At 45.9% G+C, this 25,800-nt stretch overlaps 1 protein-coding gene and 1 long non-coding RNA gene across 2 annotated transcripts; one reads left to right on the top strand and one right to left on the bottom strand.

Annotated features, from left to right (window-relative positions):
* Nucleotides 1-698: 698 nt before the first annotated feature.
* Nucleotides 699-20,600, bottom strand: Ubxn8 (UBX domain protein 8). Its single transcript, XM_032919139.1, has 8 exons — nucleotides 20,487-20,600; nucleotides 16,374-16,496; nucleotides 13,722-13,792; nucleotides 12,077-12,199; nucleotides 7,744-7,881; nucleotides 5,940-5,981; nucleotides 2,885-2,959; nucleotides 699-1,382 (listed from the first exon to the last, which is right to left on the bottom strand). Exons 1-8 carry the CDS (start codon nucleotides 20,572-20,574, stop codon nucleotides 1,212-1,214), a joined length of 831 nt encoding a protein of 276 aa, XP_032775030.1. The 5' UTR covers nucleotides 20,575-20,600; the 3' UTR covers nucleotides 699-1,211.
* Nucleotides 20,601-20,808: 208 nt separating this feature from the next.
* Nucleotides 20,809-21,550, top strand: LOC116914710. Its single transcript, XR_004389764.1, has 2 exons — nucleotides 20,809-20,841; nucleotides 20,974-21,550. It is a non-coding gene; the product is annotated as an uncharacterized LOC116914710 (long non-coding RNA).
* The last annotated feature ends 4,250 nt before the right edge of the window (nucleotides 21,551-25,800 follow it).

The raw sequence follows: 25,800 nt of genomic DNA, 5'->3' as shown, positions 1-25,800 counted from the left end.
TGGGAATGGACCTGTTTGTTGTTTGGTAGCAGTGGTAATGATGAGATTCCGAGGTCATGCGTACCATCGCCAGGGTTTACTTAACATCTGTCTGTAGAGTGATTTGAAGACACACACCACAAGTAGAGCCTTGGGTAGTTTGGAAATTGAAGGATAGAAATCATGGGGGCTGGGAAGGAGCTCAATTGATATAGCGTACTTGCGGTGCATGATGAGGCACAAGGGTCCGTCTACCGGTTCATTAACGGGATGCAGTAGCTCCGCCTGGTAATCCCAGGATCTTGGAAGGGGGCAGGAGAGGATCAGGAAATTCAAGGCTACATGAAACTCTCTCCAAAAAATTAAGAAATATACCTAAGACAGACTAAGGCAGCAGTTGTCAACCTCTGTAATACTGCGACTGTTTAATACAGGTCCTCATTTGTGGTAACACCCAACCATGAAATTATTTTGTCGCTACTTTATAAATAATTTTGCAGGTTGGGGATTTAGCTCAGTGGTAGAGCGCTTGCCTAGTGAGCGCAAGGCCCTGGGTTTGGTCCCCAGCTTCAAAAAACAGAAAAGAAAAAAAAATAATTTTGCTACTGCAGATGGTCTTAGGTGCACCCCTGTGAGAGGGTTGTTTGGAGGCCCACAGGACCCCACAGGTTGACATGCTCTGCTAAGGGCATCAGCACACACACAAACAACAGCTCACATTTCAAATGCACTTAGAATGGCCTTGTTTACTGCAGTTTCAATATATTCCCCAAAGTTCATGTCATACAAACTTTATCTCCAGATTTAAGTCAAAATTATATAGGATCAGTTGGCCGTGGAATTTCTTTAAATTTTTAGAAATACAATAGAATCTACATTCCTCCTTAGATTTTGACTGAATTGTGAAATACTATATGGTAAGGTAGACTCAAGCAGAAATCATAGTTCTTACATAAGCTAGGGTGTGGTGTGGTGTGGTATGGTTTGGTTTGGTTTGGTTTGAAGATAGTCTAATTAACTCAGAAATCCTGGGAGTTGAGGCAGTAACATCATCAGATGCTGCCTGTCTTACGATATGTGCTTTTTACCTCTTCACGTTATAAGATGACAGAGACACACACCATCACAAGGCGGTCCTCATCCACAGTACACGCCTGTGGACAAGAGGAGCTCAAGGTACAGCATGGCTTTAATGTGAACAGCACTCTGTTGAAGGACTCAGGTACTTCTCTTTACTGGCTGCTCTGCTCTCTCTCTTCCACATTAAGTACAGTATCCACAGTTATTCCTATGTCCTCCAGTGACGAGCCTCCCCCCACCTCCAAAGGCCTTCTGGGAAAGGAAGTGGAGAGGCCGTATAGGGATCTGTGGTACCCAATTTTCATCATCCAGTCAAATAAGACCTAAGAGGCAAAAAAAAAAAAGTATCAGACTGAAACCACACACGTTCCTCCAGAATCTTTGTCACTGTGGCACTGTATAGCTCTGTCATTCTGAAATCCAGTCCCTAGGAATGAATAAAAAGAAATTTCCATATCTTCCAAAGAAACTTTTTTAGACTTTAAGGGAGAACAATATGTCATGAATTTGGAGATAGGAGAACCTTAGATGTCTTTGTTCCAGAAAGTGTAGGCCTACTGTCATAATAGTAACAAAACCTAATCCATAAATGAGATGAAAAATACTTAAAGTTCGAGAAGAGGCCAGGCATGGTGACACACACACCTTTAATCCCAGCACTTGGGAGGCAGAGGCAGGTGGATCTCTGAATTCGAGGCCAACCTGGTCTACAAAGAGTTCCAGGACAGCCAGGGCTGTTACACAGAGAAACCCTGTCTTGAAAAAAAACATTTGGGAAAATTTTTGGATTGAAATCACTAAGAGGCCTTGTCGAAATTGACATGTTTTGGCATACCTGAGACAAAGTCTGATTGACTATGGCCTTCCCTGTATTGTCCATAAAGATTACCATATACACACTGGGTTTGAAGCCCAGCACCACCAAAAAGAAAGAGAAAATGTTCATACCACACCCAACTGGAAACACATTTGCCTCAAAACATGACACTTTAAACAGATCGTGTTTGCTTCAAAAACAGAAAGCTGAGCGTGGTTGACTGCACTATGGCTGAAGTCCAGAGCTAAGATCGGAAACTTACTGGAACCAAAAGTTACTGGGTTTGAGACCAACCCCTGCAACAGCAAGATCTTGTGTCTCAACAACAAAAGTCAGACAAATGACAGACATAATGTTCTCAGGGAGTCTAAGTATCAAATCATGCAGCCCAAGCCTTAATTTGCCAGCCAGCAGCCCAGGAGCCACTGCTGATCTATAGAATAAATCTGTATGTCATAACCTTAAGATGGTTTTGGAAGTGTTGGGAATTGAACCCCGGTTTTATACATGCACTGAGCACACACTCTGTCATAGTAAGTTGACAGTGGTTTTGAGACAGAGCCTCCCTAGCTGGCTCTGAACTCACAGTCTTGCCAGTTGTCAGGTCCACAGCCCCTGCAGCGGAAGCTTTACACTCATATTACACTGCAGCCCCAATTAAAACTTTTTAAAATAAGCTGCTAGGTGTGGTAGCTCATGCCTAGAACCTAGTCATTTGGGAGGCTACCACACAGTGAGTTCCAGGCCAGCCTTGACTACAGGGTAAGCACTAGATACCCATCAGCTTAAATGTAGCCAAACAACTAGGGAAATGTAGCTCAGAGATTATTCTTTCCTAATATGAAAAAAAGAAAATGAAAGGGGAAAACAATGTTATGTAGAGATCATAATTCTCTCAAACTGCAGTGCAGAACCCTCAAATTGTGTGCTCTTGTCTCCCACTGCATTTGAACACACTGTTGACCAAATTTCGTAAGACGCTATTTCTGAAAACATTGATTTCCTTACCTGTGAATTCCACGACTTGAAAAATCTTCTCCTCAAAAGACGTCCACTTGGGCATCGAAGGGCAACAGTAACCACCTGTGAATTAGAAATGTCAGCTACAGTGGTCACCCACTCCAATCCACACACAATGCCCAGGCAGGAGGACGGCACATCTGAGGCCAGCCTAAGTTACAAAACAAGACCTCAAACAAAGACAGAACTAGAACTAGTTCCAGGCGGAACTCTACTGTAGCCTGGGCATGAGGCTCAGCTGGTACAAGAGTGCCTAGCAGCACAACGCCCTGGGTTCAGAACCCACTACCCGTGCACCACACTGTGGCGAGAATATTTCCTGTATTGTATGGATGCACTACCTGTCAATTTAAAAGTCTTTGGCCTATAGCGTGGGCAGGAAACGGAAGGTGAGAGACATCCAGGAGACAGTATTCTGGGATAGAGCAGGCTGGCAACCCACCTGGGAAGATGTAAGTTGACGGACACTTGGCATCTGAATGCGGGTAACCAGCCATGTGACAGAATGTAGGTTAAAATGATTGGGTTATTTTAGCTATGATAGAGTAAAGCCTAGCTATAAGAGCAAGGTATTTATAAATAATATTTTGAGTCTGCATCTTGTTTCTGAGAGCATGTGGCTAGGAGGAAGAACCAGGACCAATTTTACGCCACACATGGTGATACAAGCAGTTCCTAGCTACCAAGATGGAGCCGAGAGGATCAAACGCTCAAGATGACCCTGCAGGGTTGGGGATTTAGCTCAGGGGTAGAGCGCTTGCCTAGCAAGTGTAAGGCCCTGGGTTTGGTCCCCAGCTCCGAAAAAAAGGAAAAAGAAAAGAAAAAAAAAAAGATGACCCTGCAACACAGCCATCTGTAATGGGATCTGATGCCCACTTCTGAAGTGTTTGAAAACAGCCACAGTGCACTCATATTAAAAAAAAAAAATCTTAAAAAAAAAACCTCAAAGCTACCTCCACCATGACACTTCCTCTAACAAGGCCACACCTCCTACTAGTGTTAGTGCCACTCCCTGTGGCCAAGCATTCAAACACCTGAGTCTATGGGGGCCTAACTATTCAAGCCACCACAACCGTGGATGTCCAAAGAATGTATCATAACCCTAGGAACGTTAGTCAGCTGCTATGTAGGTGCTGGAAACTGGGTCTACTGGGTCTTCTGGGAGAGCTTAACCATCAATGTGCTTAACCACTCTCCTGCCCCTGGGCTTTGAGGTCTTAAATGCTCAAATACACTCAGTGACACAGTCTCCTGCTTTCTTACGGATCAAGATGTAGAACTCTCAGCGCTTTCTCTAGCACCGTGTCTGCCTGCACGATGCCATGCTTCTCACCATGATAATGGACCGAACCTCTGAAACTGTAAGCCAGCCCCAATTAAATGTTTTCTTTTATAAGAGTTGCATGGTCAGGATGTCTCTTTCCAGCACTAAAACCCTAAGATAATGGGCATGCATGTGGTGCACAGACATACATGCAGGCAAAACATTCATGCATATTAAATGATTTGGGGATATTTTATCAACTAAGAAAGCATGTCCCTGGGGTTGGGGATTTAGCTCAGTGGTAGAGCATTTGCCTAGGAAGCGTAAGGCCCTGGGTTCGGTCCCCAGCTCGAAAAAAAGAAAAAAAAAAAAAAAAAAAAAAAAGCATGTCCCTGCATTCTCAATTGTTCTCAATTGCTTCGCCAGGAGAGCGGGATATATAAATGTTTGTCACTTGCACACCTGCCCAAAAAGGCAAGTGCATTGGGGGAGGTCACATAGCCCTTAATGCCAAAAGGCAGCACAGAGAGATGGACCAGGCACTGTCCTGGTGCTGCTTGGTTCAGACCAAACGAATAAGTGTGGCATTTTGCATAATCAGGAGCTGGCTGCTGGAGCCGCAGCAGAACCGCTGCACAGAGAGAACGGCAGAGACAGAAGCAAGCTCGAGGTCAGCAGAGGGCAGGAAGGTAGAGCAGTGAGAGCCGCGTGGAGAGACCGAATGGTGGGGAAGTCAGGTTGAGTCAGATGAGCTAGCTGAAGGACTGCCCCCAGCAAACAAACAACAGCCCTATGCTATACAGATGTCTCCATGGCATGGCCCTCTACTGCTGGGTCCCACAGTGGGACCCCTGAAAGCTCCACAATGAAATCTAAAAGAAAAAAAAATTATTTTAAAGGGGCAGAGCGCATGTACTGCTTTTGCAGAGGCCCTGGGTTAAGGTCCTAACACCCACCTCAGTTGAAACACAATCTCATGCAACCCCATCCTAGGGGATTAATGGCCTCCCCTGGCCTTCATGGGCTCCTGCACTCATGTGGGACACAAACTCTTGCAGGCACATATACATACACAGTGTCTGGACTGCTTTTAATTTATCTGTGAATAAGTTTTCAGATTTTCCTAAGATATTCAGATAGCAATCTTTTTTTTTTTCTTTTCTTTTTTTCAGAGCTGGGGACCGAACCCAGGGCCTTGTGCTTGCTAGGCAAGCGCTCTACCACTGAGCTAAATCCCCAACCCCTCAGATAGCAATCTTGAACGTTAGAAATGTGTTGACAAGATTAAGTCTCTTAACTGTGCATGGCTATTTCAAAAAACTTTTCTGAGGAGTCTAAAGGATGCTGAACTCACGAATGGGATACAGACAGTTCTCTTTCTAGGCATGCTGACTTACAACTCCATGGTTCAAAAGACATGTGGTCCCCTACATCAGTCACCTGTAACTAAGACAGCCAGTAGCAGAAAGCAGGACAGTCGGTGACAGCAGGTGCAGAATCCAGCCCAGCCCAGCAACAGCGAACCATTCTTTAATCGCACAAGCAGCTGCCGGCTTCATCGTAAGTGGAGAACACAGCGAAGCCCGTTTCATCGCTGCTGTTAGTAAGCCGGGCTGGACCCTCCCACTCCGCAGCCTGATCTCAAGCCGCACTCAGCGGAGCGTCTGATGCCATCCTCAGAAGAGACTTGACCCCAAGGCAGCTGCAAGGACCCCACTCTTCCCCCTAAGCCCACGGGACCTGATTTCAAAGGAAAGGGAGTATAATAGAGAAACGTACCCCTTCAGCTGTTTCTGATGGTTCTTCAGGTAAATCAGGAACCTAAAGAAATACGAAATGGAAATATGAAAGCTCTGAGGAAACCCCGTACAATAGGCCACATGCACCTAGGGTTTAAAAGGCTTCTTATGTACATCTCTCAGACCTTTACAGCGAGGCCGGGCCTGGAGGCTCAGTTAACAGTGCTTGCTGTCCAGCTGACCCAGAGTTTGATCCTGGGACCCACATGGAGGAGAAAGAACCAACTCCTGCATAGTTATCCTCTGCCCCACACATGCACACACACACTCACATACAATAAATAACTAACGGTTTTTTAAGTGCACAATGAAGCCTTGAGTCCTGGTACTCAGGAGGCAGAAACAGGTGGATCTGAGTTTGATGCCAGCCTGGTCTACAGAGTGAGTTCCAGGACAGCCAGGGCAACACAGAGAAACCCTGCCTCAGCAAACGAAGGCAGGAAGAAAGTTAGTTTACAGTTACAATGAAAACGTGAGGCAGCTTTTTCTAGCTGTGTCTAACTTGCTTTCTGTCTTTTTCTCTTAACCCCAGTGCTTAAGATCTATAAGAGAGACAGGCATATCTCTGAGTCCAAGGCTAGCCTGGTCTGCATAGCAAGTTCTAGGATAGCCAGGGCTATACAGTAGACAGTATCTCAAAACTACATAAAGTTTATATCAAAGTTACATGGTGAACACGGTGGCTTACCAGATGTGGTGGTTTGAATGAAAATGGCTCTCATAGACTCAGGAAGTGGCACTATCGGGGGTGTGGCCTTGTTGGAGGAAGTACATCACTGGGGGTGGGCTTTGAGGTTTTAAGTGCTCAAGCCAGTCCCAATTTCTCTTCCTGCTGCTTTCAGATCCAGATACAGAACTCTCAGCTACCTACCTCTCCAGCACCATATCTGCCTATATGCCCACCCTGTGCCCGCCACGCTCCTTCCTTGACAGTAATGGACTAAACCTCTGAAATGTAAGCCAGCACCAATTAAATGTTTCCCTTTATAAAAGCTGCCACAGTCATGGTGTCCCTTCATATCAATAGAACATTGACTAGGGCACAGGGTGACAACCTGGGCTCAATCCCCCAGAGAATCCAGGTAGTTCTCAGATCTTCACACTCTCATACATACACACATATAATGCACTAAGTAGGTACGTGTAATTTTTAAATGTCTTTTAATTAGAAAAGGAAAAAAAGAAGAGTGAGTGCAGCCTGGGAGGCAGCCCAGAGCGCTTGTGTGCATAGCCTGTACCCGGCCCTCTGCCTTGGCTCGTGCTGCAGTACCTGGGAGGAGGAGACAGAAGCCATGCCATTACACACAGAATTATTTAGATACTGAATAAACTGTCTTCAGTTTATGTAAATAAGGGATACCAAAAACTGAGTGTGTTTACACTTGAGCATTACCCCAATATCTCGATGTATACATGAAAATATTCTAAAATCTGAAATACTTCTGATCCCAAGAACGTCAAATGAGGGCATTCAACCTGTAAAAGGCGCTCCCAAGACAGCAATGTCTTAAGGCAGCCAATGGGAATGCTTCCCTTTGCGAGCACGGTCTCTTTCATCTCTACACTATCAAATTATTTCTGTACCATTCACCCCATAGCTTTCCTCTAACCTGGCTCAGGGGTTGACTTTTAAGTAGGACCAGTGATCCACAGAGCTGACCCCTTTACAAGGCTGTGGGAAGACACCACCCGGGTTAAGAGCATCCTCCTCTTCCCAGAGTAGCCCCTCAAAGAACACGCTCCTGTCATCCTCCATCAGACTTGGAGAGTGGGTGTGGACAAACCTCCTTCCTTGAGGGCGGCTGAGCGGGTGGTGAAATTTCAGTCAAAAACTTAGGCAAGTTCTGTCTTCTTGCTGCCTCTCCGTTAACTGTTTCAAAAGACGCTTGACTTGAATTTTCAAACTCCGAATCTTCATCCTCCTGTCAAAAACAACCCGAGTGTAGTCTCTTTGGGCAAGAGCACATGAGTGAGTCCCAGAGTCTACCTTTATCGAGCCGGGCTCGGAGGTCTTCCCCGCCCAGGAAAAGCTAGCAAGACCCTGCTCGGCGCTCCTGTTGTTGAGCTGTTTTGTGCTTCAGCACAGGACCTCACCAGGCGGCCCTGCAGGCCTGCAGCTCATATGGAGTCCAGACTGGCCCCGGACACTCAGCATCTCCTCCTCTGCCTCACGAGTGTCTGTCTGTCTGACTAACCACTGAGTCTCTCCAAAGACAGAAACAAGGAAAAGACTAATGGTATTCAACCTCCTCGCCTCAAAGGCAGCCGTGCAGGGAGGTGATGTGCTTGTCAGCGGCTGTGCAAACAGGAGATGGGATGTGCAGCTCTTTCCTCTGATTCATCCTTATTCCCAGGAGGCCCAAGGCCAAAGGACCCGGAGAGCATTAGAGTCTCGGATGCATAAAGACCCCTCCTCAGTGTTAGGAAAACTATTGCTGACTGCGGTCTGCACGGGGTGCAGGAAGACCCAGGGTTACAGCACTTTTGCATCACTGTCACCTTCGGGCTTCTGAGTGGCACAGCGAGTGAGTTCCCCCTCACCTGCACACCTGTAAATTCCCTGACTCACCAAGCTAGACCTGGGAGGAATCACCTCCTTGGTCTGTGAATGGTGCCCTATCTCCCCAGGAAGTCACACAACAACATGCCTACAAAGGAATGTCTCAGGATGTGATTCCAAAATATCCGTAGCTAAGCATAACCATAGTGTACGGTTCTGGTAAACATCTAGGCTCCCCCGTGCAGACCCAGCCTACAAGGTAATCAGCCTCTAAACGGCAGCCACTCCAGGAAGTGCAAAGGTTGCTCCTTACACTCTTATCTGTTGCCGTGGTTCCACCTGGGCAAAACAGCCACAAGAAGAGTAAAGCCCGCCTCAGAGCGCATCTGAGAGCAACACATAAAACCATTTGATCCAGGGAATGGGCCCTAACAGGTCCAGAATGTGATGACCTATGGGAAGTGGGGAAAGATGGGGTGGGGTTGCCCACAGGTCAGTGGACGCATGTCCTAGAGCACAACCTGACTCTGCCTTCTCCAGTGCACGGCAGTGCGCTCTGCCCTCCAGCCACCGGGACTAACCTCTGTGAGACTGAAGTTCTTTATTGTCCTCTAAAGCACTTGACCACAAAGACAGCACCTCACATATCTCACTAAACGGCCTGCTCAGAAAAGAATTTAATGCTGAATGTCTTTTTAATTTTTATTCTTTTCTTATACAATAAATACATCACGACCACAGTTTCCCCTCTTTCCACTGCTCCCACCCCACTCAGCTTCCCGCTCCCCCAGGTCCACCTCACATCTCTCCCCAGAACAGAGCAGGCCTCCCAAGGACATCAAGCCAACACTAATGCAGAGTTTTCTAGAACAGACTTAATCGCTCAGGAACTCCTTCCTCGCTCTAACGTTTTCAGAACCTTCTTCACAGAACTGGAATGGTCACCACTTTACTGGGGTTTAGTGGCCCTTCCTTTATCAAGAAAAATGTGTGAGAGGAACACGGGGAACAGGAATAACGCCAAGCAGTTCACTAGTGAAGCCCAGGCTAGCCCGCTGTAGACAGGTTGGAGTTGACAGATCCAATTCAGCTCTCACACCACGATTCTCACGGAAGCCTCAGAACGACCACGCCAACAGTCTGCCCTGTTCCTGGGCTGCTGCGACACCACTAACCACCTCTGACAGCAGTACTAATAACTAAGTCACTCTGGGGCCATTGCCGAATCTACCAGTCAGGCTAAAGCCCGCCTGTTGAGTGGGATAGAGTGCTGCACACTGGAACTCAGCAGTACATGGAACTACACGCCTGTGGTCTCAGCTACTCCAGGACGCCTGGGCCAAGGAGGTGGAAACCAACCCAGGGACTGTGGCAAGACCTCATCTCAAAAGCAAAAATAAACGAAAATAAAATCAGCCTAACTGTGTCCACTGGCCCAGAAACTGAAGACGTGCTAGCTCGGGGCGTAAGAATGTTTGCTCCAACACCAGAGAGGCCTAAGTTCAAATCCCCAGCATTCACATAACAGCTGGGCATGGAAGGGCGTCCCTGTAACTCCGGAGTCACAGGCAGACCCCAGGGACTCACCGGCCAGCTAACGAGTGACAGCACGGAGCTTCAGGTTCAGTCAGGGGCAGTGTCTCAAAAATGAGGTACGGGTGGCTCAGTGGTCAAGAGCACTGGCTGCTCCTGCAGAAGTCCTGGTTTTGACTCACAACACCCATGGCGGCTCACAACTGATTCCAGTTCCACATGAGCCAATGCCCTCTTCTGACCTCTATGGCACCAGCCACGACTGTAGTACATACAGACACACAGGCAGGCAAACACCACACAAACAGGGTAATAGGATGAAAATTACATAGATGAGGTGGAGAGCGACAGAGAGCACATTTGATGCCCTGGGGCCTCGTCCTGGGTCCACATGTCACACATGTACCACATACCCAGGACGTGACAACGCAGGGCAGTGGCACTGTGTGCTGCCCAGCTTGACTAGGTGGTGTCTGAGACAGGTAAGAACTGGCCTTGTAGGGGGCTGGGGATTTAGCTCAGTGGTAGAGCACTTGCCTAGGAAGCGCAAGGCCCTGGGTTCGGTCACCAGCTCCGAAAAAAAAAACAAAAAAAAAAAAAAAAAAGAACTGGCCTTGTAGACTGGATACGCACCCTGACACCTTTACGGGATCCTTCCCTTCCTTTACAAGGCAACGTAAGATGCCCTATAAGCTGGAAACACAATACACACAAAAAAATGGCCTCAGTATAAACCCGTCAGCAGCTACTCTAACCTGGAAAGCTGGATATCCCGTTGCTCTGTATAAATACTTAGATTGTAACCCTTCACTTCCAAATGAAAACACAGGATTCATGCCCGTGATTTCAGAAACAGAGCTGGGCGTGCTCCACCCGATGTGAGCTTAGGGCTGGAGAGAAGGCTCAGCACTGAAGAGCTGCTCCGTGGACAACACAGGTTTGTTCCCGATCCACACATGAAGGCTAACAACCACATGACTCCAGTGACGACTCTGACACCCTCTCCTGAGTACATACATACATGCAAGCAAAATACTCACGCACGAAATAAAAATAAATACCTCTGTTTCCTAATGAGAGCTCAATACTCTGCATATCTGAATATTTTACTTAAGCGAAGATCAGAAGTTGCTCAGGACAGTGTTACTCAGTAGTTTTCTCAAGGAACACATTCTCTACCACAGGTAGAAACGGTCCCTTAACCACCTCACACAAACGCACAGAATAAAACTGATGCTGGAGTCAAGCACTGGGCTTGGTGCCTGCAACCCCAGTACTAAGGGGCAGAGGCAGGAGAGTCACTGCAAGTAGGAGGCCACAAAGTGAGTTCAAGGCTGACCTGAGTCCCACAGCGAGACTCAGACTCAAAACCCTACCAAACACACACACACACAACTATACACATGCATACACACACAACTACACATACACACACACACATAACCACACACACACACACACACACACACACACATAACTATACACACGCATACACGCACAACTACACATACACACACACATAACCACATACACAAATAACTACATACACACACACAAATAACTACACACAAATAACTACACACACACAACTACACATACACACACACACAAAAATAACCATACACACAAATAACTACACACATACAAATAACAACAAACACACACATAACAACAAACACACAAACACATAACTACAAACACACATAACTACAAACACAAATAACTACACATACAAGGAAACATGAGCACAAACGTGGGCCTTGGCAACACATCTGAAGGACACACGGGAGCTGGGGAGAGGGCTGGGTGAGAAAGCATTTGCTGCTCATGTGGTGGTATCTGTAACCCCAGTGCTGGAGGTGACACAGGGATCAGGGCCCTGACCTATCCAGACAGCATCGCTGAAACTGTGAGCTCTGGGTTCAGTGGGAGACACAATCTACAAAGGAGAATACAGGAAGACGCTTGACACTAACTCCCGAGAGTGTCTACATGGACGAGCACGCACACACACTGGGCATAACACACATGCCTAGCAGGAAACCAACAACAGGATTCCAAGTACAAAAGCAGAGCGCCCTAACCTCCAGTCTGTGGCCCGTGCTCAGCCTCCAGGTCTCCCCCGTCATCTGGTAAAACCGCTCTTCCAGTTTTTTCAACTTCATCTCCTGCTGAGGCTTTAAGACATTCTGTATATATCTGCTGGCCTGGTGGAGTGAAAATGTGTGATTACTATACATCAGCGTTTCTGTGTAGCTCCCGCTGTCTACAAAGTTACAAATCAAGAACAAGGTTTGAAACTCAAGCTGGTTTGGACAGGAATGCCCCCACCACCACCATAGGCTCATATATTTGCCTGCTTAGTCACTAGGGACTGGCAGGATTAGGACGTGTAATCCTTCAACAAGGAAGCCTTGATGTATGTGGGGAGGGACGGGGAGCTTTGAATTTCTCAGAAGTCAAGCCAGGCCCAGTGTGTCTTTCTCCCTGCTGCCTGCCGATCAGGATGTAGACCCTCAGCTCTCCCTGTGCCTGCACGCTGCTGTGCTCTCACCATGATGACAATGGGCTGACCCTCTGAACTGTAGGCCAGCCCCAGTGAACTGTTTTCCTTTATAAGTGTTGCCGTGGTCGTGGTGTTTCATCACAGCCATAGTGACCCTAAGACAGGCTCATATATTTGAGCATTTAGTCACCTTAGCTGGTGTGACCTTGTTGAAGGTGGCATGTCACTGGGGGTGGGCTTTGTGGTTTCAAAAGTCCAAGCCAGGCCCAGCGACTTTGACTCTGCCTGCTACCTGGGGACCAGGAAATAAAACTCTCAGCTACTTCAACTGTGCCATACTTGCTCCCTGCCATGACGATCAGGGACTAGGCAAGCCCCTAATTAAATGCTTTCTTCTAGAATCATGGTGTCTCTTTGCAGCAACAGAACAGTGACCAAGACTCCGAAATAATAAAAAATATTGCACGCAGAAGACAAGGATGTTCTGGGAATGGTGGCACACACCTTTGGTAGCGGCACTCAGGCTGCTGAACTGAGGCAGGAAGACCCTGAGATTGAGGCCAACATTGGCTACAACAGTGGCCAGGGCAAGTACAACTGTCCATGTGGGTAAAGGCACCTGTCCCCGTGTCTGATCACCTGACCCTGGGACAAGGAAAGAACCAACTCTTTCCACACTCGTCCCACAGACCCATGAATGAAGAGTGAATAAAATGTAATAAATAAGGTTTTTTATTGTAAAATTAAAGAGTCAACACTGAGGGGGTTGGGGATTTAGCTCAGTGGTAGAGCGCTTGCCTAGCAAGCGCAAGGCCCTGGGTTCGGTCCTCAGCTCCCAAAAAAAAAAAAAAGAACCAAAAAAAAAGGGTCAACACTAAGTATGGTAATCCCAGCCCAGCCCTTAGGAAGTGGAGGCAGTGAACAGCACTCAAGGTTGTCCTCAATGACATTGTAAAGTCAAGGTCATCTCACAACACAAGAGACTCTGTCTCAAAAAAGGAGGGAAGGTACTGTCATATGCAGTATAAGCCACCATATATGCTGCTGGGAATTGAACTCAGAACCTTTGGGAGAGCAGCCAGTGCCCTTAACCGCTGAGCCACCCCTCCAGCTCCTCACATGCACTGTGAATGAGGCACCAGTGACTGCTCACCGCAGAGAGTGAGGGACCAGCGCCCACAGCGCCCACAGTGCCCGCAGCGCCCTCAAGGGCTGAGCCTCACCTTCTCGCCCTGGGCTTCTTGTTGCCTCTCCCTCGCGAGTTTTTGTCTTTTCGCATTCTCTTCTTCTCCTTCTGAATCCAAAACAGAGAAGTACCTTTTAATTCTAAAGAACCAACTACATTTTCTCTGAGAACAAGTCTTTAGATCTGAACACTGCACACTAAACAATAACAGAGGTAACGTTAACAGTAACAATAAACGTGTGCACATGGAACCTATAATAAAAGCTGTACTGGAACAATTCACTAACATTGTATGTTATTGTGATATTATTGTGTATTACAAAGTTCTTTTTTTTTTGGAGACAGGGTCTCCCTATGTAGTCCTGGCTGGCCTCAAACTGGGGATCCTCCTGTCTCGGTTTCCCGAACACTACGATTATAGCATGTGCCACATTCCTAACCTAGATACAGCTTTAATGTTATGCTATGTTGCCTTCAGTGAAGATTATGCCAAGAACTGCAGGGCAGGTGGACTGAGCCAGCAGGCAGAGAACCAGTAAGGCTTTGAGTGTGCCCAAACCCCATAAATCTCAGAATTAAGAACAGTAGGAATGGGGCCACACCCTACCTGCCTCTACCTCCCTTTACCTGTTCTGCAACAAACCATGCGACACCCCACTGAGAGGACAATCAGTCAGGGAGCATAAAGCCCAGCTAATAAAATCCATGCTAATGAGGTGTCAAGATAGGGCTGAGAGTCACTGAGCTTCCCTTCCAATTCCTTCCTGCAAAAGGTAATTAATCCCTGGTTCACCCTGTGTAAAGTAGATGCGTTCTCACGAATCATCAAATCAAGCAGTTTGAACAAGCACGGACCATCTCTTCACCAAGGATGGGGGTGGGAGGGGTTTGCTGTCACAAAGAGCTGAGCCTAAATCTCTCCCAGCCCCTCTCTTGGAACCAAACCGGTTCAGCCCCCCTTCCAAGGCTCTGCCTTCCCCTTCCTGCCTGGCACATGGGTATTCTGAGGGGAAGCGCCAATCGGGACCCCTATTCCCAATTCCCAGAGGCACCCCAGCTGCGCCTGGGTACACAGGAGACTGGGAATCAGGGCGAACATCCGAGACTCCGTTGTTTCCCACCCTGGAAAAACATTAACTGAGGACCCCCATTATAGACTGTGTTTTGCCTCCCCTGAATGGCTTGGGGCACCCCAGTGGAGGCAGGGCAAGCACAGCTCAGCACAGAACCTGTCAAGCCATAAATCAGCCATGTGACTGACTCACACCCAAATAATGCAAAGGAACAATTTACAAAGGCAGGACTGTGGAGGGCACATTTCCACATTAAAACCAGCAAACCACAGGAGCTCCCAATGCAACGTAAACAGCAAACCATCTTCTTGATAGCAACATATTGTTAGGTTTTATTAGATTAGAAATTCCTAATGGAAAAGACAGTGTTTTTTGTTGAATATGTAAATTGAATCATTTGAAGTATGAACGATCAAAGCAGAGAAAGCGGGAAATCTATATGACTGGGAATCCCCAAAGCACACACAGAGCCATATAGTATTGGGTTGAGTGATCCTTTGCAATTATGTTTTGCATGGCTAAGGTGAAGGAGCTATACGTTTACACTATTCCTTGTATTGACTTACATTTTAAAAGCAATAAGTTACAGAGGCTAAGGTTGCAGTTTGGTCAGCGAATGCTGGCCTAACACGCCAAGCCTTGGGCTGGCTCCCCACCACCACAAACTACTAGCTATGCTGGTGCAGATTTGCAATCTCGGCAGGGGGAGGTGGAGGCAGGAGGATCATTAGTTCGAAGTCATCGTCAGCTATAGAGGGAGTAATAAGCCACCCTGGGTTATTCCAGAGCCTACCTTCAAAAACAAAACCCAGGGCTGGAGAGATGGTTTAGGGGTTAAGAGAACCAGCTGCTCTCCCAGAGGACAGGGGTTCAATTCCCAGCACCCACATGACAGTTCGCAACTGTCCTGTGAGTCCAGTTCCATGGGATCTGACAGCCTCGCACAGACATGGGCAGACAAAACACCAATGCACATAAAGATATAATAAAAATGAATAAATTATTAAAAAAAACCCCACAAATTCATTACTGGGAAGCTTTTTGTTAATAGCATTTAAGGATAGCTGGGAGTTTTAAAAGTAATTTGTTAGAAGCCAAGTACAATACTGGGGGGGGGGAGGGTTTGTTCTGTTTTGTTTTTTGCTTTGTTTTAAATTTTATGTGTGTGACTGTTCTGTCTGCATGTATGTCTGTACCACATGCATGCATGCCCATGGAGGCCAGAAGAGGGTGTCGGAGCCCCAGAATCTAGTGTTACAGACAGTTGTCAGCACCCATGTGGGTGCTGGGGCTAGAGCTCAGGGTGCTGGAAGAGCAGCCAGTTCTCTTTCCCACCACCACCTCTCCATGCAGGGCTTTTAAAGCTCCCAAGGCTGGTAGATAGCTCAGTGGGCAGAGACACTTACTGAGAAACCTATGACCTTAGTTCCCATCCCTGGAACCCATACGGTGGAAGGAGAGAACAGGCTCCCACTTGAAATTACACATGATAAATTAGTGATAAAACAGTTCTTGCTGTAGAATAAGTAAGAAAAAATTGAGTAGAAAAGGTTACTTTTTATTTTTTGAGTAAAAACAAAAAAATTTTTTTAAGGTAGTACAAGCATTAAACTTACCTTTCGGATGAACTTGGGGAGGTTTAAGTGAGCTAAACCAGGAGGTGGTCACGGAAATGACGATCGTAAGCAGGGCCAGCAGTAGGAATACCCGGCCACTGAGCAAAATGAGATCTTTAATTCCTTATAAAGAAAAAAATGTAATTAAACATCTTTCCTAAAGAAACTTTTGGGGTTGGGGATTTAGCTCAGTGGTAGAGCGCTTGCCTAGGAAGCGCAAGGCCCTGGGTTCGGTCCCCAGCTCCGAAAAAAAGAACAAAAAAAAAAAAAAAAGAAACTTTCTCTCTCCCGATGCTAATAATAAATGGCGGATTGTTTGCACTAGAAAGCGGAGTTAAATGCTAAATGGCACAGCCTCCTGATTGGTCTCCCAAGTCTTCTAGGGCCCTAAAACTCAACATGGTGGTCACTGCAAACCGTCAGGAAATCATTCTAGAAGAAACACCCTGTTTTAGGAACCCACAACGTCCCGCTGCATATAAATATTATGAACATTAATAAAACATAAAACTTGGTTTGCTTCTAAATAAGATTAAGAGTGATATCTTGTGAAACCCACTTCTATTTTTAGTCATTCTCATCAAAATAACAGAAAAATAATTTAAAGTATTTGTTATATCCCTCACTGCACAAGCGGTCAGAGGACAATTACCAAGAATCAACTTCTCTTTCTTTCTGTCTCTCTCTGTTTATCTCCCTCCCTTCCTCTTCCGCCCCTCTCTCTTTTCACTCTCTTCTCTTCTCTCTCTTCCCTTATCGTGGGTTCCAGGAATCCAACTCCAGTCATTATGCTTGGCAGTGACTGCCATTACTAGTGAAGCCACCCTACCAACCCAAATGTCATTTGCTTATTTACTTACCAGGTCCTGGGGCTCAGCCACCAGCCTTCTAAGAATACGTTTCTCTACTGAGCTATAGACTTCCGCCTAGCCCCCAAATCACCAAATTCTTCAATTGAATTCCACCATTGTGCATTTCTCTAGTTTCCAGCACTTACTCAAGTCATTTACACATAAAATTACTACTCATGTGTTTATCAGTGCTTTTTATACTGTTCTGAGAGCGCAAGTGAATTAGAATAAAAACCATTAATTAATTAATTATTAATTAATTAATTAATTAATTAAACAGAATCACTAGCCACCTTTGATCCCAGGACTCGGGAGGAAGAGAAGAGGCAGGCTGATCTCTGTGAGTTCGAGGCCATCCTGGTCTACAAAGAGAATTCCAAGACAGCCACAGCTACACAGAGAACCCCTGTCTAAAAATACCATAGAATAAAGCAGGAGTATCAGTCTATACAAAACAATTTGCTAAGTTTGGAGGCAAGACATGCACAGTAGGATTAAAAATGTATCCTCTGCGAGTTTTTAGGGGTTTGTTGTTGTTCTTTTGTTTTGTTTAGCCTTGTCTGAGTTTGGATTTTATTGTTGTGAAGAGATACCATGACGAAGGCAACTCTTAGAAAGGCACACATTTACTTCGAGCTGGCTTACAGTTTTAGAGGTTCAGTCCATTATCATCATGGTGGGAAGTATGTTATCATGCACGGAGACATGGTCTTGTAGGGACCAAGAGTTCTACATCTTGACTGAAAGAGGCCAGAAGGAGGCTCTCTTCTGCACTGGGCAGAGGTTGAACATAGGCCCTCAAAGCCAATTTCACAGTGACACACTTCCTCCAATAAGACCATATCTTCTAATAGTGCCACTTCCCATGGGCCAAGTGTATTCAAACCACCCAAGCCCTGACATTTGATTTCACAATGGTTTTTAGTTTTTTATTTTTAAAACTTCTAGCTTTTTAAAATTATTCTTTTTATTTTAGGTGTATCGGTTTTGCCTGTATGTATGTCTATGTGAGGGTGTGGGTTTCCTCTGGGAACTGGAGTTACAGACAGGTGTGAGATGCTATGTGGGTTCTGGGAATTGAATAAGAGTCCTCTGGAAGAACAGCCAGTGCTCTTAATCAGGGAGCCATCTCTCCAGCCCCCAGTCTAGCTTTTCAAACACCATTTTATTTTCACTTCTTGTCTCAGGCATATTTCAGGGCACCTGACTCTTGGTTGAAGAGGAGTTAGGCTGGAGGAAAAAGAACTTTACCTTGGACATTAACTTTAAAGTCTGGGCAATGTGGTACACTCCTTTGATCCCAGCACTTGAGAGGCAGAAGCAGGCAGATCTCTGAGTTCCAGGCCAGCCTGGTCTAAAGTGACTTCCAGGTCAGCCAGGGTTACACAGAGAAACCCTGTCTCGAAAAACAACACCAATCACACCAACACACACACACACACACACACACACACACACACACACGCTTAAGGAGGGAGGCAGACACAGAAACTACTCATCTGTGAGGTCTTTTGTGTCTACCTCACCTTACCCCGACTCTGTCCACAATTCATCCTCATTCAGCAAACCCTAGCTTGCCTCACCACGCTCTCTAATAGCTTCCTTCCAAAACATTCTCCACACAGGATGGCCCTTTAAAAAAACTCTGGGTTACCTAGGCTGTCAGCTATCCTCTCAGGACCTGGAAGCCTGAGGCAGGAGGTTGCTTCAAGATGCAGGCTAACCTAAGCTAGTTGAAGACTCAAAAGATACACATAAAAAGAAAAACCATGGAGGGCGGTGGTGACCCAGGTCTTTAATCCCAGCACCCGGGAGGCAGAGGCAGATGGATCTTTATGAGCTCAAAGCCAGCCTGGTCCATAAAGTGAGTTCCAGGGCAGCCAGGGCTACACAGAAAAACCCTGGCTAAAAAAAAAGAAAAAAGAAAAAAAAAGAATCAGGGCTGGAGTGATGGCTCAGTGGTTAGGAGAACTGACTGCTCTTCCTAGAGGTCCTGAGTTCAAATCCCAGCAACCACATGGTGTTTCACAACCATCTGTAATGATGCCCTCTTCTGGTGTGTCTGAAGACAGCTATAGTGTGTGTGTGTGTGTGTGTGTGTGTGTGTGTGTGTGTATATATATATGTATATATATATGTGTGTGTGTGTATTTATGTGTATATATATGTATATATATATGTGTGTGTATAAAAATATATGTATAGTAAATAAATCTTTAAAGAAAAAATCAAAACCACCTCCAATTAGTCACTGGTCGTCCTCAATAGATCACAGTGCTCTCGAATGTAAAGATTTTAACAGGTAAAGAAACCTCCCCTTACATTGTATATTCTACAAAAGGTGATTAAATGATAAGAACTTTTTAGACTGTGGAATGGTTCAAATGTTGCAGGTCCAGAGCCTAATCAGGAATTATTATGGGCTATAACATATATATACTATAAAGGGGCTCTAGCCCCCGTAATAGTCAATGACTACAACTATCACACGAAACCTACACAATATATTAACTTAGCCCACAACTTTCCACCAACCCAAAACTTCGGAACCTTGTGAGCATCTGAGGTCTCTGAGAGAGGTTTCCCTACGCGTTGCTGTTAACTCATCTCCCCGACAGACCAATAGCTATCTGAAGTGCTTTATGATATTTCTGGCTGTTACTATAAAAACTTTATGGAACCATGGGAACAGAATTTGAAGCTATCTAAACCTGTATTCCCAGACCATGGGCATTTTGGGTTGATTCCAAAATAAACTCGTCCCCGCTTTGGGGTGGAGAGCTGTTTTAGCTAACAGTACCTACAAGTCCTAATGGCAGTCGTGGAGATTGTGATTGCAGAGTCTGACTTAAACTAAGGACTTAATACATGTTATTTGGGGACTCCTTTCATCCATTCCTTGATCTTGACACAAGGCCTTCGCCGGAACCATTCCCTTTTTCCAGGCGATGGCTCCTTGATTTTAAGGTTCAGTCTCAATGCCCTGAAGACCTTCGTGCTTTCAGCTTACTTATTTCCGCCTCTCATCACTCTTTGAGGCGGAGCAGTTCATAAGCCTCCCCGCAATTCTCACTCCGTTCCCTTTCCAAGCCGACCAAGGCCAGAGGTGCATAGAACTTTTCCCGCGAAATGGAGGCGGCTCCGGAAGAGGGGCGGGCGCGATGCATTCTGGGGATTGTAGTCAAAAGCGCACGGAGGTACGCACCACTCCGGTGAAAGCATCCCAGTTGTGAGCACCGAGAGGGGGAAAGGCAACACTTACCGAGACTCGGGATCCCGCGCCGGAGCTCCAGACACAAGAGAGGGAGAGCAGAGAGCAAGAAAATGCCAACGACGCCACGAGAAGCCATGGCGAGAAGGATTCGCCGGGCGTAGTGCCGCCCCTTCCGGCCGTGCCTTCCGCGAGCTTGGAGCGGAGGGCTCACGCTGTGAGGGACCGAGAGAGGATTTTAGGCCCTGAGGCTGGGGCGTGGGCCTGAATGAGATAAACCCATAGCCGGTGCTCAGACGGCGCGGGTCATCTCTTTCGGCTGGGAAGGTCCAGGGAGGTCCTTGTCCTGTGGATCTGATGATGGCCGCGATGACTGGATTGTCCCACTGTGCAGGTCTAAAAGATGGTACTCAGAAGACTGAAATGACTTAAAAGGGGCAGTTGACTCTGCGAGGCCCCGTGGCCTTGCGGCACTTGGGGGTAACTGGGCTTTTGGTTCCTAGCTTACAAGTTATTAAGCATCTTCTCTCCCTAACAGGTCCTGCGAGAAGCTTAAAAGTGGGGCCTGCTGCTGAATGCCTTTCCTGCCCCACCCCCGCGTGGAGATCCCCCTAGATCTGCTCCCCCTTACTGTCCTCTCTGTCAGTTTGCCTACATGTGTTACTGTTATGACTTAACCTCAGCCTCACAGTGACTTCACTCTCACTCCATGACTCAGCTCTGGTAACTTAGAGCTCAGGTGTGGAGGGCCTCCCCACTGACTTTGCAAATCCTCAACCCTCAATAACCACAATCACGTTACAAGTTTAACTCAAGTTCCATTTATTATGTCCCACAGCTTGCCTGGCTTCAAGTATGTGTAAGTCATTGGTTTTTGCCCCGAACAGACTCAGCTCTGGGATAGATGTCCTGTACAGAGACTATATGATGTCTGGTGCCATGATATAAAGAATGTGTGTATATAGTGCTACAGAACCACATTGTGCAGTGTGGAGAAGTATTTCCGGACTGAAGTGTGAAGGTTAGAGTAGGCCTTTAATCTTACACGAGGGAGGCAGTGGCAGGTGGATCTCCATAGAGAAACCCTGTGTTGAAAAAAAAAAAAAAAAAAAAAAGGTAAACAGAAGAGCTTGAGAGACCTTGGAACAGTGAGCCCTAAATGGATGTCTATCAAATTCCTCCCCTCAGAGCTGAGGCAGAAAGAGTAAGAACCTGAGGGATGAAGAACACCAAGAAGACAAGGCCCTCTAAATCAAAAAAGGTCGATGAACATGAACTGGGAGAACTGAGGCAGCCTGAACAGGGCCTGGATGGATCTTCACCAGATAAGGTCCTAGGGCCCAAAAAAGTGGACTCCTATCTCCATCCCTAACCCAGATGATCTCCTATTGATAACCACTCGCAAATAAAAATTCACTCCAAGGAAGTCAGTACCTGTAAGGGGATGAAAGCCCAGCAACAGTAAACGAACGCAACTGCTCCTGCGGAGGTTCTGGTCTTGAAACGCCATGTCAGGGTCTTTTTTTTCTTACCTCTTTTTACCCTAAAGTTCCTTTGTTTTACGACTTTCAGTTTAGTGTTTTTATGGAATTCTCAAGTGTGCCAACATGGGTCTTTGATTCTTACACTTTTTTTAAAGTTTATTTATTATATATAAGTACACAGTAGCTGTCTTCAGACACACCAGAAGAGGGCATCGGATCTCATTACAGGTGGTTGTGAGCCACCATGTGGTTGCTGGGAATTCAACTCAGGACCTCTGGAAGAGCAGTCAGTGCTTTTTTTTTTTTTTTTTTTTTTTTTTTTTGAGCTGGGGACCAACCCAGGGCCTTGCTTCCTAGGTAAGCGCTCTACCACTGAGCTAAATCCCCAGCCCAGCAGTCAGTGCTCTTAACCGCTGAGCCATCTCTCCAGCCACGATTCTTACACTTCCTTTTGGGCTCTTTCTCTTCTGTTTGTTTTGTCTTAGCCAATGTGTTAGGTTTATTTTAATTCTCCCTTAGAAGCCTGTTTCATATTGAGAGGAAAGGAGTGGATCCAGATGGGATGAGAGGTAGGGAGGACTAGAGAGAGGAGAAACAGAAATCAGGATATAGTATGTGAGGGGGAAAAAAATGTTTTTTCTTTTCTTTTTTTCGGAGCTGGGGACCGAACCCAGGGCCTTGCGCTTGCTAGGCAAGTGCTCTACCACTGGGCTAAATCCCCAACCCCTGGAAAAATTTTTTATGTATATGGTGTTATGTCTGTGGGGGCCAGATCCCCTGGAACTGAGTTACAGATGGGTGTGAGCCACCAAAGTGGGTGCTGGGAATCAAACCTATGACCTCTGGAAGAGCAGCCAATGCCCTTAACCACTGAACCATCTCTCCAAGCAAAAAAATGTACTTTCAATAAAAGGAAAATTGCGACGGCAAATTGGACCTAGGGCCACTGCTTTGTAAACAAGCTATGAGTCTTATTGCTAAGCATGGTAGTCTGTGGCTGTAATCCCAGTGCTTAGAAGACAGAGACAGGAGGATTGTGACTGGTTCAGGCCCCAGTGAGGTCCTGTTCAAAAATAAATAGCAACAAAAAACTTTAGCCTCTAGAAGTTCAAACTATGAGGGCACAGTCACAAGTCAATAATGAAAAGGAGGCCATTTGAATTATAACAGGATAAGCGGATTACGCAGCTAGGTTGACTCATACAGATAATCCCACTGTGTTGATTCTACATGAAGACAGAAAAGGAATTCCTTCAGTTCTCACCAGCCTCATCTTGCTATGCATTCCTTTGGTTTGTTTCCTGTCTCCTGTGTTCCTGTGACACCAGTGTGTCTGATTTTAGACTACGCCTGGCAAGGTAGCTCAATGGGTAGCACCTGAGTTCAATCCAGAACCCACAGTGGAAGGAGAGAACCAGCTCCCAAAAGTTGTTCTCTGACCTACACATGCTCGCACACACAAGAGTTTTAAGTTCCCAGCATAGCCAGCCAGCACTTACTAACTGTGCTGGCTGTAAACTCCCATCACCGTGACTGCCACATCCTTACTACCACATAATAAAGAGCCCACAGCGATGTGTTCACTAAGTCAAATTTCTTAATGTAGGCAAGTGTAAAAGCGCTCTGACAGGACCTCATCAGTACCTCCAAGAAAAAGTAAAAGGTGATTTTGTTTTTAGAGAGTTCTGTACTCTAAGGTGGAGTGATTTGAGGTGACCTTTTCAAGATGGAGCTCTGGTTGTTCATGGTATAATAGTTTGAGACAAACAAAGTGAAGAAATGAAAATCAGATCTCCCACTCCCTTTTGGGTTGCTGGGATTGAACCCAGGCCCAGCTCTGTCGATAAGAACAGAGAGTTAGGGATTTGGCCAGTTGAGTCCAGACTCTCACTGTTGGAGAAGGAAGTGTTTTTTTGGTGAGCACCCAACCCTTGAGATAAGTGGATTTTCAGGAAGTTCCTAAGTTCACAGAGAAGATCTGTACTGATTTACAGTCTGACTTGTAGGTAAAAAGTTCCCGGAACAAACACAAAAGCTACATTGATTAATGTAGAGATCTTTAGTCTTAACAATGATAAGTTATGGGCTACAGACATAATAAAATCTTATGAAACACCCTAATTTAGTATATGTGGAGAGGTTAGGTTTTTTGTTTTTTCTCTAGTGCTGGCTGGGAAATAAACCCAGGACTTCCTGTGCTACTCAGGCACTTCAACTTGACATGATGGATTACAGACATGGGTTTTTTTTGTTTTTTTTTTTAAGACAGGGTTTCTCTGTAACCCTGGCCATCCTGGAACTCACTCTGTAGACCAGACTGACTTGGCACTCAGGGATTCTCCTGTCTCTGGAGTTCTGAGCTGAAAGGTGTGTGCCCCCCACTACCAGGCAAAACATTTTAAATTTACACAAATTAGATATTAAGTCAATCCTGGTTGTGCAGAGTTACAATTCCAGTAACTCTGGAGGTTGAGGCAGGAGGATTCCAAGTTTGAGACCTGCATGGGCTACAGAGAAAATTCAAGACTAGACCCTGTCTCAAAAAAAAAGGGGGGGGGGCTGGAGAGATGGCTCAGAGGTTAAGAGCACTGACTGCTCTTCCAGAGGTCCTGAGTTCGATTCCCACCAACCACATGGTGGCTCACAACCATCTGTAAAGGGATCTGATGCCCTCTTCTGGTCTGAAGAAAGCTACAGTGTACTTGTATACATAAAATAAATAAATCTTTAAAAAATATATATATATATATATATATATATATATCCTATAATCACACTTGGGAGTTAGAAGGAGGAGGACCAGGAGAAGGAATCATCCTCACACACATAGTAAATTCTAGGCCACACACACATGCAAACACAGTCCTTTTTTTTTTTTTTTTTTTTTTGGTTCTTTTTTTTCAGGAACCGAACCCAGGGCCTTTTCCTAGGCAAGCGCTCTACCACTGAGCTAAATCCCCAACCCCTCACAGTCCTTTTTATGAAGTCAGAAGATAATTTATAGGAGTTGGTTTTCTTTTTCTACCATGTGGGGCCCAGGAATTAAACTCAGGTTGTTGAGAGTTTACAGCAGTCCCCTCTATCCACTCCGCCCCACTTTTCTATTTTTTAATAATTTAAGACACAAGTCAGTGGTCGAGTATTTACTCAGAGTGTACTAAGCCCTAGAGTCAATCCATAGTACAAAAAAAAAAAAAAAAACCTAAAAATGTTGAACATAGTAATTTATGTTTGTTATTCCAGCTTTTACAAGACTAAGGAGGATTGCCACAGGTTCAAAGCCACCTGGGATACAGTGTTTCAAGGCAGCCTGACTTATAGTAAGTCTATCAAAATACATGTATAGGCCAGACACAGTAGCACATGACTTTAACCCCTGCACTGGGAAGGCAGAAGCTGACAGATCTCTGTGAATCTGAGGCCAGCCTGGACCACACAGTGAATTCCCAGGCTGCCACATAGTGAGGCCTTTTCTCAGAAAAAAAAAAAAAAAAAAAAAAAAAAAACACCAAAAACTCAGTCAACAAATTGAAAGTGGAAAAAGGGGAATGACAAGGAGTGGGTAAATTCCACTCACTCTGAAGATGACCATGCAAAAATCTTCAAAATACCGTGCAAAATAAGGATAGGTTAAAGGGGAACCAAAAGGAAGAAACAGTTGAAAGTTCATTTTAGATGCAGGAAAACCCACAAACCTCCCACTCTGAAAGTCTGTTCCTCTTGGCCCACAGCAAAGAGCTGAGATTTCTTGTCGGGAAAGGCAGAAACAAGAGTTCTCTCAACTGAAGACCAGGGTGGATGGGTTGGCCCAGCCTGTATAGCTCAGCCAGTAAGACTTGCTTGCCAAGCCTGATGGCCCGAGTTTGACCCCCAGACCGCAA

This window comes from Rattus rattus, chromosome 13 (genome assembly GCF_011064425.1).
Source record: "Rattus rattus isolate New Zealand chromosome 13, Rrattus_CSIRO_v1, whole genome shotgun sequence".
Lineage (NCBI taxonomy): Eukaryota > Metazoa > Chordata > Mammalia > Rodentia > Muridae > Rattus > Rattus rattus.
This window is presented reverse-complemented; position numbering and strand designations above follow the sequence as displayed.

Excerpts from the sequence above, each read along its gene's own strand:
- Ubxn8 (XM_032919139.1), bottom strand. The coding sequence starts at position 20,574 with ATGGCTTCTCGTGGCGTCGTTGGCATTTTCTTGCTCTCTGCTCTCCCT. Across the intron at positions 5,982-7,743 it reads AGCCGCCCTCAAGGAAGGAG|GTTCCTGATTTACCTGAAGA; the intron begins GTTTGTCCACAC and ends GTATTTCTTTAG. Across the intron at positions 2,960-5,939 it reads CATCAGAAACAGCTGAAGGG|GTGGTTACTGTTGCCCTTCG; the intron begins GTACGTTTCTCT and ends TCTAATTCACAG.